This window comes from Parambassis ranga, chromosome 18, assembly GCF_900634625.1.
Source record: "Parambassis ranga chromosome 18, fParRan2.1, whole genome shotgun sequence".
NCBI lineage: Eukaryota > Metazoa > Chordata > Actinopteri > Ambassidae > Parambassis > Parambassis ranga.
The window spans coordinates 8,099,650-8,116,369 of record NC_041038.1 but is presented as its reverse complement, the minus strand read 5'-3'; the positions used below and the strand labels follow the sequence as shown (position 1 = coordinate 8,116,369).

Here is a 16,720-nt window from a genome sequence, read left to right as displayed (position 1 = left end):
GACATATTTATTGGTGAAAGCCAGCAGTTTAAAATGCCACTTAGCCTTAAAATAAATAAAATTGTTGTCACCTATGTCATGTGAGGAAATCGCTGACATCCTGTACTTTTCATGTTGAAGCCTTTTTTTGGCTAATAAACATGTACGTAAGTAAACCGGTGACAGCGCACCACTCTGACCATTTTCAAATCTGTTCTCGCTCTCTCTGTTTCTTTTCTCCTCCTCCTCCTCCGCCTCCTTCTCTCAGCCTCTACAACCCTTGAGCCTGAGGGAGGGGGGATGAGGAGACGAGAAAAACGAAAGCGCTTTCAGTCTCATTCTCTGGTAAATAGCCCCTCTCCACACTAGCCCTTTTAAGTCGTGATTGCTTTTCTCTTCCTGCTCTCCACCACCGCTGCAAATTATTCCTCAAACCACTATTTCCTGCTCCATCTCTCGGCAGATAAGACTCCTCTTCCTCTTTCATGTGCCTCTTTGCTTCTTGATGGCCCTCCCTTCAACCCTCAACCCCCCAGCCCCCCAGGCCCCCAGTCCCACTCTTCTCCTTTTAACTTGTGTCAAGAGTTGAGCTCTAGTGGACGTTTGGGAGCTGTGTTTCTGGTCAAATATTTTTTTACGTGAAGAATCAGCAATTTGAATGAAATAGCAGAGTGGCACTCTAAAGGAAGGACATGTTGTTTAAGTGTTATTTGAGGGGCCGAATGGAGGAATGAGGGTTGGGTACAGCATCAGCAGTGCTATGTAGCAGTGGGTGGGTAACCTCTCTGTTGCATGTAGCTCAAATGATGTCAGTTAGGTTTGAATGTACAAAATGTAGCCAAAGAAAATGAAGACAAATAAAAAAGCGATATAGGGACAGAGCATCTATGGCTTTAAATGTACTGTATGTATGGTTCAGTATAAACGGAGTTGTGACAGATGTGGAAGCTACTTATACCACGTGCACCTAAGCCCCACATGGATTCTTGAGTTTAAATTGAGTGTTCATAACAAGCCACATGTTCCATGTCCTCTTTAGCCCAAAGGATTATTTCCCTTTTCATACCATACTGTACTTGAGTACATTTGAAATTAACCTGAGTCCAGAGAAGGGGCAGATTTTTCTTACATTTTTTGGAAGAGTTCACTGACACGGGTTTATATTTGTGTTTGTGAGCCCATGCAGTAAGTTCTAAAACAGAATTATGTCTGTATTTTTAATGCAGCGATGCCTCGGGTCAAGATCACGGCAATTCAATATTGTTTTTCAGCCTTGTTTGCAGAGATCTAAATCCTTTATTGTGGATGTTGAATCCCAACATTCTTTGTTGAGAAATGTTATTCTTCAATTGTTAAATTATTTACTGATGATGTTGTGGTATTGATTTTGTGTAAACATAGGTATTCTTCTATTATCCCCCTGCTGTAATAACAGCTACTCACCAAAGCTGCTGAAGAGCGTAGCCATCGCCTGGTTCTTGGCCATGTCAATCAATCCTCTGCCCAGACAGAAATGTGGAAATATTAGCAGCACCTGCTTCACTATGTTGTTGATCCGGGAGACATTCTGTTGAGGAAAAAGTACACACACAAAAATACAAATTAGTGGCATGTGAAAGCTTTGAATATTTAAGCCCTGTCTGGGAATGAGACAGTGTTGACTCGCCGGCTTCTTGAATCAGCAGGGCCAAAGGAGCGAGAGGTTTTTGGAAGACAGCGTGTAAGGGGCCCTGATGCCAAGTGCGGATAATTAACAAACATCCTGCACTCCATTTGCATGCTGAGTGCTGTTGTGTTGCGGGGCTCCAAATGGCATGCTAAAGGAGCGCGCCGCATCAAGGTTCATCTACCTTCTTGATGTTGGAATTTAGAAAACGTTAGGGAACACGCTGCGTGATCTGCAAGGAGCCACACATACAGAACAATATGTGCAAACAGATGAGCTGCAGCTCAGGCAAACAGATGTTCATCCAAAACTAAGGCTAGGAGAAGTACTCAGAGACTCAAGAGGCGAAAAAAAAAAAGAAGGAACTCTTTCTTCTAATAATGTATACAACAACAAAAAGATAGCAACACAAAGCCAAAGCAGGCTATCATAAAACGAAGTCTTATCTGGACAGGGTATTTCCTGGCTTGTCTTTCCCCCTACTATTGCACTGCCCTTTTCTTTCTTTTCCTCTCCCATGTGGCTTCATGTAAAAACACAAAAGCATTAATTAATTAAATGAAGACACAAAGGACGAGGCTGTAGCAAAAACCAAGGAACAAAGCAGATAGACGGAAGACAAAATATTACTACGTTTGCCGCGGCGTAGTGTTCAAAAGCAACTACATGCATAATGCATTCTGCTCGATTGCAGCAGTCTTCAAAGCGCTCGCGAACATGGAGAGAGACCATAAACTCAGTTTTTGAGGCGAGCCTGTGTAACGATTAGGTGGAGAGGTGTGCTGAGGTGCAATTTGTTAAAGCTGTGTGCGAGATTTGCAGATGATGGACATTATTGTTTCAAAACTTATCACCACAGGTGTGTAACTGCTCTGTGAAATTAGCTTCACTGACTAAGCTTTCAGCTGGCAGTTAGAATGAGTGCATGAAGCACTGTGAGTCTGTGGGCCTTGAACAAAATGACCCAAAATGTCAGATTTCCAGGTAGGAAATAAGGCAGTTAGCGAGAGGGATCCCTGCTTTGTAAAGGGGCACATTGACAGAGATTTGAAGAGTAGATTGCAATCATTCTCATATCTGTAGTGTAAATATGAAAAGTTTAAAGTTATTCATTTTCATTAAAATCCTAATAATTTTAACAAGCCAGCATTTTGTAAAACGGCCATTTTCTACTTCAAGGTCTTGTAATCCATGAGAACAAGTTGACAGCACCACTACACTGCAGCAAAGTGAGCCTATTGTCCTGTCCTGATGGATGGACTCAGGAGACCAGAGACATGATTCATGACATGGTCAGATGACAGGATTTTACATTTTTTAAAGAGTTTGTTGTTGTTGTTGACAAAGTTGTCCTCTTGCTAGATCCTTGGGTCTGATGAAGAGCAGATTCAGTACATTTTAAGTGCCACATTCCCAATTTTGAGGCAGTTCTAGAGACACTATCCCTGCCATTTGTTACCATTAATGAAGGATTCCTACCAATGAAACACATTGTGTGTGAAATCTATGAGGTCCACAGGCGAAGAGACGACCTCTGTGTGAAGTGCTGACAGTGGGCAACCTTGATCAGCGTCACACTATTACAGAGGGTGTACAGTTTAATGGTAAGCTAACAAAAGTACGCAAACACTTGAGGGACAAAAGCAATCTAACTTAACCATCACCTTTTATGGCAACAAACAACAACGGTGAGGATCAAAAGTGGCCACATGGCTCATCTTTGTAAGCGTAGGTGGTCACTGGCCTACTTTCACTCTCAGGGAGATATGATACCATGCAGCCTCTTCATCACAGTGTCAAATGAAAACCAACACACGTGACGCCAGTTATTATTATTATTACTGTCTTTTATCTACTGCTTGAATGCAAAAGGGCTGAAAAGCCGCAAACACCAGAGGTCATAAACACTGTGACTTCAACTAATAAGAACAGATGCACTCCGTTATATACAAATGCTGTTTACTCTCCACCATACCTCTTTAAACTAATATTTATGTTGACATTATATTCATTTAAATGTGGAATGAGAAAATCATTTGCAGCCCCAGTTCAGCGTAGCAGAAAAAATATGTCCTTATAGGTGACATTAACGTTCTCTACTTGCTGTTTACAAACACTTAATGTCAAGCGTATTTTTATCCCCCAGTTGCTCACAATGTATGTAAAAAGGTTCAACACACATTTTGTGAAGGCACGTCTGTTACATTCGACGCTACGCTTACACAGAGATAAGAGAGTCAAATAAATAAACAACAGCTATGACCTTGGCTGAAAGCAGCCCATCTGTCTGCTGGAGAGAGGAATGCAAAAGAAAGCGAGACCTAATTTAAGATCAATACATGAAATAACACATCGTCTCTTGGCTGGGTGTTCATCAAGGAGATCTAAGAGGCTCTTAGTCGGGGATGATGAAATGTTGGACAATTTTCCCCCTTACGTCTGTGCTCTGCGCCCATAAATCATTTTCAAATGGTTTTGAAGGTGGTATGGTTGGTGCCGTGCTTATCTGACCCACATCGCTACTTGTGCTTATTCCCACATTGTGGCTTCATTCATAACGCCGGGAATCACAATGAAAGCAGACAGACACAATATATGGCTCAAAGACTGGAGGAGAGATGATATTCAGGATATGGTATTCATGCCTTTGTGAGCTACTGTGGTGAGACCGTGGTATTAAAACAACCAGCTACCAGACTTGACACACACATTCCAATTACCTCACAGGACACAGGTAGTACCTGGCCACACCTATACCTTTACCCTAATATAAATCTATCTGTGCCTGTGGATATCTCTGACTAGCATGCGGTAGAAGTATTGACTCAGACATCGCCTCAAGCACACAAGGCAGGCTGGGATTGATGCAATCCACGGGGAGCTGGACAGTCCTGAGGGGAAGAAAATATCCTATTGGTCTCAAGACAAAACTAGGGCATCGAGCCTGTAACACTGTAGCTCTGCTTTCTCACTACTTTCCTCTGGAAAAAAAAAGAATGCCCAAAAGGGATCTAGATTCACCCCACGCTTGAAAAACAGGGAGCACACTGAAGCCTGTAGCTTTACTTTTGAGCGACGCTGTTTAACTAATGTCACCGCTGAGGAGCCTGAACATTTCGAGGCAAAGCTTTGAAGCTGCAGACGGGGAGAAGACCGGATTGAGCTGTCATGTGTAGGATCTAGTCGTCCTGGTGAACTGGAGCACATCGGGGCACTGTCATATCTCTGTTTCGTGAAAGAGTCTGTTCCGAAGAGATATCAGCTCTGAATAGGGGGACGCATGGAAACCTGGAGAGCAGTGACATTTACTTGACTGATGGCAAACCATCAGGCTTTCTTATCAGCACTAAAATCAAGTCAGATTAGCAGAATTATCATGGACCCCTGTTTCTGTCAAGTCTCAGAGAATCACGGTTTCTCTGAGAATCGCCGTCCTTAATGTCTCCAACAAGAGAAGTGCACAGTAAAACCGTCCCTTTACACTGCCTGTTGGCAACATGCTGTCCATTAAATGATCAACAAAGGCTCCCTTTATGAGTAATACGCTCCACTAACACTACATCAATAAATAAAGAGAGTGCAGAGACAAACAAAATGGCCACGATGACTTTGTTGGAGGAGATGTGCAGCAGTTGAAAAACTCAAATTGATAATGAATGTTAGTGATAATGAAATCATGATGCAAATGAGGCGGCCTCGTTAGGAAACGGCAAACATCCCATGCCGCTGCCGAGCGGGCACCAGAGGGATCGTCAAGTGAGAGGCAGGCGTGCTGGAGGGGGGACGGGCTGCAGAGGCAAAAACATTACGCTGTGTCTGAAGTGTAGCATCGGGACTGTGGGAGACGCTCTGAAGAATCAGCTTGTCAGAGTGACGCGCTGTTGTGTCTGCTGACAAACAATGACTGATCTAAACATACAAAGCAGACAAATCCAAGTGTGGGCGCTGTATGCTAATCATGCAAAAAACAAAACAAAACAATTCATCTACAAATCAAATTAGATGTATTAAGTTCAGGCACATCAAGTAAAGTAGATGGTATTTCTCATTACGATCACCTGTGAGACACTACTACAAACTGTGAAGTATTAAATTGTATAAAAATTATAATCAAGAGTTAAACGACTGATAGTCAGCACCATCCTCACCAAACCAAGCTTTTCTTATTGAGTTCATTTTTTTGGTGTCTTTGTCTTTTGAATCCCATGAGATTGAAAGCAGCTCGCAGTATAAATGAACACTTGCTGAAAGATGGATGAGGGAAGTTCTCTGAAGACCTCATTCTCAGCAAACCATTAAACATTAAAGAGAATAGGGAAAATAACTCCTTTGAAAAATCCTTGAGAAGATAAAGCAAGTATATTAAAAGTTATACCAGGTGGGTACACACTCCACCCACATGCGTAAAGGAAGCCTTTGCCTGGAAAACAGAAGAGCGTTTATCAATCATTCAAGTCAATCAGCCCTCCACTGCTGCAGGAATATAACTTTGATGCAGCTAAGGGTAGTCTGGACGCCTCTGCCTGCCATTCCACAGGAAGTGTTTCATATACAATTGTGCATATATGTATGTGTGAGGGTGGCGGTTGCTTACGTCGTCGTCGAAGAGCTCCATAACAAAGGTGGCCACGCTGCCGTTGATACCGATGAAGAGGTTGATGCAGGTCAGCACTACGTACGCTGTGCTGGGCACGCTGAAGAAGAAGGAGGCTGGGTACATCATGGGAGTGATGGACCATCTGCAGAAAACAAAACACTGTCACACCAACAAACAAGGAGCTGAGCGAGAACCCCGTGACCTACAAATATGAGCTCCACTGCGGCTTATCAAGCTCACCATCAGGGTTAATAGTGGTGGCAAATATCATCCTACTGAATTTGTGCCATTTTCAATTCATGAATGCCGATTACAGGGTCAGCTGTACCACTTCATAGCTCCAGCAGTCTCTTTTGGTCATTTGCATTTTTAGTACGTGACCCGTAAAATAAAATGGCGCACACACTTGGCAGTCAGTACTTCAAGTTCAGTGTTAGAAGTAGATGAAGTCATCCTGTGGCACTTCAAACCCACCAGCATGACCTTTGAGTGTAATTTTATAGTAACACATTTCCTTTCATTAAAGCAAATAAGTACATTCACTCAGCTAAAATGCCAATCATTTAACAACTTCACTACATGGTTCTGAAGGTTAAAACTTTGTAAGAAAACATTTGGGTGAAGCCTTAATCTGAAAAGCACTATGGAATATATCAGTGGTAAATCTCTCTACTCCCCTGACCATTGTGTAGCTTGCCTATATTCACTATATTTACTTACCCATACAATAAAAGCAGGAGAATCAAAGCTGGCAGGTTAGGAGGGGAAACATATGCTTTTTGTTGGAAGCAGAGGAAGATCACGATCACAATAATGCAGGGGATGATGTAGTTACACTGTCAAAACAAACAGAAACAAGCAAATGAAAAAAAAGGGAAATGGGCAGTCATCAGATATGCTAGATGATTAAGAAGCTACATTTTTTCCACTACATTAAAAATGCTTTTGACAAGTCTTTTTTGAAAGGATGTGTAATTATAAAATCTGTAGATGGCTTTTTAATTAGCACTCAAATGTAAAAGTATCCAGCTCCAATTTTCTAATTAATTCAGTAAATAACAGACCCATTTGATTCTCTTCTGTTTGAAGCGAACGGTCGCTGAATGACACATTGAAGTCAGGAAGTTTATAAAAAGAGGCTGATATTTATTTAATATTTGTTAAAATCCATTTCATATTAAACTACGCTGGAAGAGAGCTTCTACATGTAGGATTTGTACTTGATGATGCTCCCTTCATACAGCCAATTTTAGATTAATATTACCTAGGTGAGTCATATGTCATGATACAATGATGCATGTTTATTCATATATTTCACAGAAATGTCGAGGAGCTTTCAACCAGCATTGACTGTAATAACCTCACTGTTGATAGAACATGCAGAAAGCCTCAGGCAAGAATCATTAGACGAGCTCCTTAGGTGCATTTGTCTTCCTCTCAAACGGCATTTATTCACCACGATGATGAGCGTCCTCATGCCATTTCTTTACCAAAGGTACCTGATGAAATGTTTACTTCCATTATGCCTTGGGGGAAACTGCCTGTAAGCCTGTTGAGTGTAACCAGTGGGGGCAGCTGCTGTCGATAATTACCTCTCAGCCAATAACTGTCGCTCAGGTGAAGCTTTTTTCCCCCATAGCCAGTGTCAAAGCAGCATTATCAATCAGAGTAGATAGACAATTTTTACATTTTTCCGTAGGTTGAAAGAAAATCTTCAGAATAGTACATTAGGATGAAATGAGGTAGCTGAACACTTGCTTGGATACATCACACAGTTTATAGTTCAGACAGATGATCTCAAGATGATGTTTGTATCTGTATCTAAAGAAACTTACCATGTCCCAGGCGAAATTAGCCAACCAGTAGACAGCTGGGTTTACTCCACTGACAAACTGCAGATGTTTGGCTTTGTTCACCCTCTCTTGGATGAGGAAGAGGACAAAGCTGGCAGGGATGAAGGACATAGCAAAGATAACGCAGATGGACACCACCACATCAGTGGAGGTTGTGGCCCTGTGATTGAAGAGAGCACAGCAAACAGGAGGTTGAATAGAGAGCTGATAGTTATGTCTAAGATGACAAAGAGTGAGAAGCAAACACGCTAAAAACTGCTAAAAATGTGTGTGTGTCTGTGTAATACACCTCCAGGTTAATAAAAAACAACAACAAAAGCAGCAAAATGTTTCAGGTAAAGTAGATGATGTAAGGTCCTCAGGATAAAATGCCTCACATTCAATGTCTTCAATGTCAGAGATATTATATCAGATCTACACATAATACACAAGAGTTAAATCTAAATTAAATGGTCTCATACTTCCAGTGAAACAGATTAAAGTTCCAGTTTCACAGCATTGGAATGCATTTCTAGAAGAATACCAGCTCGCTTGATTTTCCATCTCAGTGGGCACCCACCACTGCTCTGTACTGTAGCATACACATTGACTTTACATCACCACACCAAAAACACACAGAGGAAAAGAAAGGACTCCACACCGTGATGAGGGCACGGTGGTAAATTCTGCTGCTGTGAAACCAAGCTCATTCTGAACAGGTGCTCTGATGGATCGCCTGTTATCAGGAAATGAGCCGGAGGACGAACTCAGAGGAAGCAGTTTAATACTTTGCAATGTGGAGATGCACTAATTGTGTTACACCTGCAGAATAGATGTGTCAGGTGTGTGCTTCTCGGTATCGATGCCTAGATTAGACCAGCATTACTTATAATATTGAAAGCACGCTTTTAACCATCATTAGTCTTCTGAGATCATGGGAGCTTCTTGTGGTCTCTTGGTAACTCAGTCAACAGGTGTAGAAAACAGAGGAGCACATTGTCCAATCTCTACAAGAGAGACGTTTTTCAAACCACTCCTTTCTCCTGACCTTCATTTCACCGCCGTGCATCTTCATTTCTGCCTCGCTCCCTTTGAAAACGTCCTTTGTTGCTCATGGGATAAAAATTGTGGTTTATTCCGTTGACCCCCACCTACCCCACTGTAATCTCACACAAGATTTCCTACTGAGTAATTAGCATATTAAATAAGTTACCCTGTGTGGCTACATGGCGGTATTTATCATCGCCAACCAGGCGCAATTAGAACACATAAATATGAAATCATTCAGCGCACTGGGTGCCAGCCTGCATTTCTACAGGTTTCAAGGGCTGTGTGTTTGGGGTGGGGGAGGTGATGTAGGGGACAAAGCTGTGAATGATCTAACCCTCAACGCTTGAAGGTGGTTAATTGCTGTGAAAAGGGGACAAGCAATCTGCTAATTAACTAATAATGGAAGAGCAAGAAAGATGAGCAGAGGGAGCAGAGCTTTACAGTGTGTGTTGCTTTCCTTGAGGTTTTTCCTTTATTGAGAAATGGCCGCGGGGCAAAGCATTAAATGTTAACAGGAAATCTGAAGCTCCACGTGCAACATAATGTCACTATCACAGAACTAATTTGATGACGATAGAGTAAATTACAATTAATTTGGCAGTCTAGCGACGTAAAAGTTTCAGGATATGTTTGTTCTGCTTGAAGACAAAGAAAGTTTTGTTTTGTCAGTTGCAGTGTTAATTTTGGCAGCAATTTCTGATTTAGTTTTTATTTTAGTCTTGTGACTAAAATGTCATTTGATTTTAGTCACATTTTAGTCATCAACATTTTTTAACTTTTAGTCTAGTTTTAGTCGACTAAATATCAAAGAAGAAAAAAAATATATATCATAGAATTTTAGTCGACTAAATCAGATTTAGTCGACTAAAATTCTATGATATATATTTTTTCATGAAATAATTAAGGTTTGAAGTGCAATAAAAACAGGCACCGCTGATAGTCGCTCCACACCGTTTGCAAACCGTCTTGTTTGTCTTGACATCAAACATGTCCGTGTGTCTGTTCTTCTCCTGTGTTGTGTTACCATGCATGAGTACGCCTTCTTCCAGCATCACGGGGTAACGTCCTTACGCAGAGAGATCACTTCTGATTGGCTCTCTGCCGCCGTCTCCTGATTCGTCCCTCCCTTCCACAAACAAAATTTGCTCTGATTGGATCTCGTCTACATCAATAATTTTGTCTCGTTTTTATTCGTTGACGAAAGTGTCAATACATTTCGTCTTCGTTTTTGGCACCGTGCCTTAGTTTTTATTTAGTCTCATTTTTATCAGCAAAAAAAACGTTTGAACGAAAATGATTCGTCAACAAAATTAACACTGGTCAGTTGCCAAATTCATGTTCCAAATCAATTAAGAAGTATATATTTATCAATAAGGAAAGGCTAGCCATAGCTGACATCTCTGATGATGATGAAGAAAATTGGAGGGCCCTAATTTTTGTGCCATTGCACAATGAAGCAAAGAAGACCTTGTGGGAACGAAGTGGCAATTTGAGTGGGTGTAAGCATCGACTTTCTCTCTACCTGCACACACCTCTTCAACGTTTTAAAATTGGTTGTGAAGCACACTAGAAAGGGAGCGTCACTTTAAATTAGCAAAAAAGCATTTTGGGTGTCCAAAGATCTGGCAAAGGGATAAGTCATTAGAGATGAAATATAATCGAAATAACAGCTTCAGTAATTGTCTCTTCGTATTACACATTACAGATGTGTCAATGAGGAGTATGATTTTTTTTTTTTTTAAACTGAGCTTCTCTTACATTCCAGATCGTTTTGACTTGTCTTGGCAGAAAGCAAATTATAGTTCACCATGAGACACACAGTAAACTGACCATGAGACGAAAACAAAAAGAAAATGTGGGCAGAATGAATTTCATATTTACTACTGACTTTTATCATCCGAAATGTCAAAAATTAAATCATGCAGACTTCCCACAATGCTCACTATGAAAGGGCTGTCCTCTGCAAACACCATGACTTTACTGCCTAAAGCTGCATTCATTAATATTTTTGGCCACTCAGGGAGTGGAGAACAAGTTGAAAACGCAGCATGTAGCTGTCTATTACCACAAATATATAGGAGATGGGACTAACATCAGCATCAGTGTGGAGTTGTGTTTCTGGCTGTGTCTCAAACAAGTTCAAACCATCTGAAGTCAAACTACAGGTCTTGCTACTTAGATCATGAGGATACATTTTCAGACAACTAACAAACTCTTTTACCTAGCAGGACAGTTGGCATTAGCTTGTTTTTGCAAGCTTTGTCACACAAGGTGAATGCACAATTCAATGGCATCTGCAGAGCCATGTGGAGCAGAGAGGTATTTTAGGTCTTTTTTTATCTATTGTTCATGTAAAAAATATATATATTGATGGAAATGGAGCTTTATATGTGTGCTTAGTCAGCTTCTGGAGCCTTTTTGCTTCCTGCTTGCTACATGTACACTTATCCAGCCATGAAGGAGCGTTCAAGCTAATCTAGAAAATCGTAGTTCATAAATTGCAGTCGTCACACTCTGCAAGGAGAGGCAAAGAGCCTCGTCCTGAATCTACGGTAGACAGGATGTCGTAATTATCCCGCACCTTGGTGCAGTGTCCCTCTCTAACTCAGGGCTGCTGTCAGCAGCTGATCACTACATAAATATCTGACCGAGATGTGGGCAGCATGGGATAAAACAACCAGATGTTGCAGTTGTGGCACTGTAGGGTAAATTTTGCTGTGTATTGATGTATTTCTTCTATATACATCTCAGACCAAATGAAAAAAAAAAAAAAATAAAAACTGAGGAATAAACACCAGGCATGATCACGAAACAAAACAGTACACACAGAGCAATGACACCCATACTGTATAGAATAGTATGAGCTGATATATTATGATTTAGCACGCCATTAATCTCAGACTCTCATGGGGAGCTGCTCTCATGCTAGCCCAGGGATAAGGCATGAGAAAAAAAAATGGTACATCCTTGTAAGGAGCTCCCCTGGGCCTCCAAATCTGTGCATACTCTAACAAATCCATCATCAATCTATCTGTCCTATGCTTTCTTTTTTATTGTCTCTTATTCATCTGTCTGTGCTGCTTTATTCCTCCCCCCTCGCTGTCCCACTCACTCTGCCTCATCTCTCTTTCACTTCTACATCATGATGCATGGCCAAAAAAATGTAAAAAAAATGTTCAAAGAGAAATATGCATTGTAGCATCTGTACATGGTGAAAGTCTAAAGAGGAAAATGCTGCACTACTGTTTACTGCATTTTAACCTAAGTATCTTTCAGTAATAGCTTCACAGATCTTTTGGCCTGGACCACCAGGAAATACATGTTCTACTATAGGACAAAGCAGCAACCCTTTCTATTGGCCTGATGACTCACATGGCCGCAGAGGAGAGCTGCTCCTTGGTGAGGTTGAGGGGATGACTGGAGACGGAGATGCCGTACTGGCGCGGATCCTGTCCTGCTGGCAGATTTCCTCTCAGGATGCCGTTGTTGGCCACACTGAGGAAGGACACCATGCCGTGCCACGCCTGGTTGTAGAACCACACCTACCGTGGAAGAAACAAGCACAGGCACTGAGAAACAGCATGCATGCTTTTTTGTTTTGTTTGTTTGTGAGTTTTTTTGTTTTTTTTCCCAGTTGCTTGCTTCAGATATCTCCTAGCAACTACATGCGGCACTGCCGTGGAGGATTCATTAGGTCATGGACAAAGAATGAGAAATTAAATAGACAGGTTATGAAACAAATCCACTTGTGGGTGTTATCAAGACATTTGGACTACTGACTCACAACTTTGTTAATGACAAACAATAAAAAAAATAATCAGGCTGCTATCCGTCTGTGAGAGATGTGTAGTGTCAATATGGCTGCCAGAACTGGAGAAAACATACACCGAGGTGGTCAGTACACAATCATCACTGCTGTATACTCCCATAGATACTTTCTTTTGTGAATTTTGCATTTTATATCGTTGTATCTCATGGTAACCAGAACACACTGAAGCGAAACAATCAAATTTTGTCCACAAAAGTGTTCAAAGAAAATGGGGGTCAAATTATCTTAAACATTTCTGAGTGAACAGAAGAATAAGCTGATGACAAACATTAGTGCTCATTTAACAAAAGATAAAGGCCAGCTGTTTCCCGATGCGACACGAGGATGCATGTAAAAAACATGTTTTGCGCACAGTCCTTTTCATGTAAGTGATTCTTTTGAGTGTGCCGCTGCTGCTGCTGCGGTGTAGAAGAAAAAGAATGGATGAAAGACTGGGAGTGTGAGAGGACTCCCCGCTGATAGTGCAGCACTAATTAAGAGTGGCTGGTGTTTGAGTGTCAGCCTAACATAACACTGCATCACAGAGGAGGATATGGAGAAATCCAAGCACACGCAGAGGTGCACACACACATTCCTGTGTGTGTATCAATTCTCTTTCTCTCTGTTCTTGCTGGATCTCTGAAAAAAATAATAAATATTTTGGAAATCTCATTCTCTTTTTTCTGGAAGTTTCGGCAGAGTCTGCAGCTAAAATTGAATTTGATGTTTTTCAGATAATAAAGAGCATACGCTTGTTGGCTCAGTACATGACAGAGGCATAGAGAATGACAATATGTTAAGATAAGCCACATTTCTACTTCTGAAATTAAGTAGCATCTGGGTTGCTTTCACTCACTCATAATCCTACATTTGTAGTCATTGTGGGCTCATTTATCACCACAATGTAACGCATATAACAATACAACACAATATATATTCTTTCTATTTGTAGCTATAATTAAGATTAAGAATTAATCCCAGTAGGGAAATTAGGTTGTAGTACCAGCAGCATACATCAAAGCACGATCAAATAACAATAAAGAACAACAAATACAGTATATACAGGAAAACCTCTCACTCTATACACACACACAGCAGCAGCAGGACGATGAGAAATTTGAATTTTGAATTTGAATGAGGAGTTTTTATGAAATATTTGTATTGGGAATCATCTTACAAATGCATAAACAGCACTAACTTACTTAATGGCTGCACTTTAATTTATTACACAGTGAAAAATGTGAAAACACATTTATTTAATGCGGCTAGAAAATCTCAAGGTTGCGCCAGGGCTTATTAAATTTAACACAAAAACAGCTTTAAATGATTGAGTTTGTGTTTTTTCCAACAGGTAATAGACTAAACCATCATGGCATATATCAATTTATTCATAACAATGCATCCTTACTACTCTGGCTTACGTCAAGATAAATTCTTCTCCGAGTGTGACGCTACAAAAACGTTCATTAGGAAGTCTTGAAAACACAGTTCCTTATGTGAATAGCACAAGTTAAACTGAAGTACCCAATGATTATGGTACAGCCCCATCAGGGCCTGTGTCCTCATAATCACACTTCCTCACCAACAAACGACACCTTTGTAATTGTAAAACTTTCATCTCTGTGGTTGTAAAGTAAATTAACAGTAATACCTTGACGTTGTCCCTGGTTCCCAGCTTCTTCAGCAGTGTCTTGGCCCTCTGGAAAATCTTATCGGTCACATTATCCTAATGAAGATGGGGAAAACAAGGACAGAACAAAAAAATCTTGAGTTGGACACTTAATTGGATACACTTGGAAACCAGCACTGCTCTTTGAAATGCAAAACATGAAGCAGAGGGAGACAGGAATTAAGACTTCTGGAGAGCTGTTTTTTTTTTTGGTGGGGCGACCAAAAAAAGTGTTCTCCCGGTGACTTTTCTGACATTCAGTTTTAATAAATAGCATGGAATAATTAAAATCATGCAAGGGAAAAGAGAGGCTATAACAACGAATGCCTAATTACCTAATGTACCAAATGGTTTTAAGCAGAAGAACTCCCCAAGTGACTGGAGAAGAACTCCCCAAGTGTTCACATGCAGATAGAAATGAAAAGTGTTTTTCCAAGTGCGCCAGCTACTGTGGGCTTTGTGTTGAGGTGAGAAAATGGTAGCCTGGACAGGTTGCATTAGAATCTGCTGCACTCCACTCATGTTTCATGTGAAATGAGCCTTGGGAGGAGGGCTTGAGATGACAGCCGTGAGATTTCCGAAGTGTCATGTTGATACCATGCTGTTCAGGCCCAGCCATAAGAGTACTGAGCACATTACATGTGTGATATAAATGCAAATGGACCTCCTGTTGGACTCTGCCTTCATCAGAGAGCTATACCAGAGGAGGATAGGGGGGTAACATGGAGGGAGGAGAGGTCTGCGGAGGGAAAGTGTGGGTGACAAGTGGGGGAGAGAAGGTGGGGGGGTGCGGAGGAAAAAATAAGAGGAGAAAAATCAAGAGAGACATCCGAAGAATGCAAGAGTGTGCTCAGGTGCAAGGGCTTGTCTGCACTGAGACAGAAGAAATAGACCAAAAGAAAGATATCTCCAGCCACCAAGACGGTTACCTCCGGTGAAGAGATTGAGGAAATCACACCATGACTTATTTTCCCCCTAGCTCACAATCCGTCATTCACCCACACCACATTGTGACATTTTGAGAAATCTGGAAACATTTCAAAAAGTGTATTTAGAGCACTTTCTTCGCCCCTGCCATAGATCCCGTCTGTTTCTTTGGCATAACAAAATGTTTACACATCATTTCAGAAACGCAGCATGAACTCTTCATCTTCTTCCATATCGCAGTGTGAGAGAGGAGGTGGAAAAAAAAAACAAAAAAAAACCACCCCCATCTTCACTGACAGAAGTATTTGTGTTAAATAACATCCCCTCTGTTCTAAGTCATTACCTATTCATATATTGGGCTGAGAACAAGACTCCTACTCTTGCCTGTAATGCATCCTCCAGAAAAACACAAAGGGATCTTTACCGTACTTTCTGTCACTGCGATTTGAATTGTGCCAAGTAGTGAAGAGCGGCTCCAATAGTCGGCCTTCCTGAGGATTAGTGGTGGCTAAAAAAACGAGATGAGAAATGGGCCAGCAGCTGCCTGGGTCTAATCCTTGACGAACTCCTCCCCGCTCAAGGACAATGACAAGGCTGGTTTGGCCGGCGGACTTGTCGGTGCCATGGCTCACGACGCAGCGATAAAGCCACTCAAGTGTGCTGTGACTTTTCTTTTTGGCCAGCATTCCAAAGTGGCCTGTGATCATATGGTTTGTGTGACAGTGTGTTAATATGAGTCTGTGTGTGTGTTCAAGTGTATGGCAGCCTGGCAGGAAGATATAAAATTAAGGTCTTCTCTTTTTCTGAATAAATTAGATAATAAAGCATTTCAGGGAAGAGTGTGACATTAACATCATCTGCAATATACAGTGTGCCATTTGAGATGTGTGTGTGTTTTTTTGGCCTAATTATACAACTTTGTGCGCACAGGCTTTCGTGTTCTCACCATTCCCATCACCTCTCACGACACAGAACTCTATTTCTACCTGGTAGTCATAGGAAATGCAATTAAAGTGAAATTTCAAAGCCCGCTTCCCAGTCGGCACATGTGGCTCTGAGTGCAAAAACACACTACTTCCAGTTACCGTCTCGCATCACAATGCCTGCCGAGCAGGAGCGGCGTTAGAGCCAGACATTTCCCAAGGACAGTGTAGCACTTTAATAACAAGGAATGCAGACCTGGGACGGCTAA

At 41.4% G+C, this 16,720-nt stretch overlaps 1 protein-coding gene across 2 annotated transcripts in view; it reads right to left on the bottom strand.

Moving 5' to 3' along the window:
- LOC114450626 (ATP-binding cassette sub-family A member 1) overlaps positions 1–16,720 on the bottom strand; it is a 123,847-nt gene that overhangs the window by 27,619 nt on the left and 79,508 nt on the right. For both annotated transcript variants that reach the window (XM_028428833.1, XM_028428834.1), the window contains 6 exons: positions 14,584–14,658; positions 12,497–12,666; positions 8,078–8,255; positions 6,963–7,078; positions 6,240–6,384; positions 1,423–1,546 (listed from right to left, as the gene is read on the bottom strand). In XM_028428833.1, coding sequence (XP_028284634.1) covers positions 1,423–1,546; positions 6,240–6,384; positions 6,963–7,078; positions 8,078–8,255; positions 12,497–12,666; positions 14,584–14,658 — 808 coding nt within the window. The remainder of the gene's footprint in view (positions 1–1,422; positions 1,547–6,239; positions 6,385–6,962; positions 7,079–8,077; positions 8,256–12,496; positions 12,667–14,583; positions 14,659–16,720) is intronic.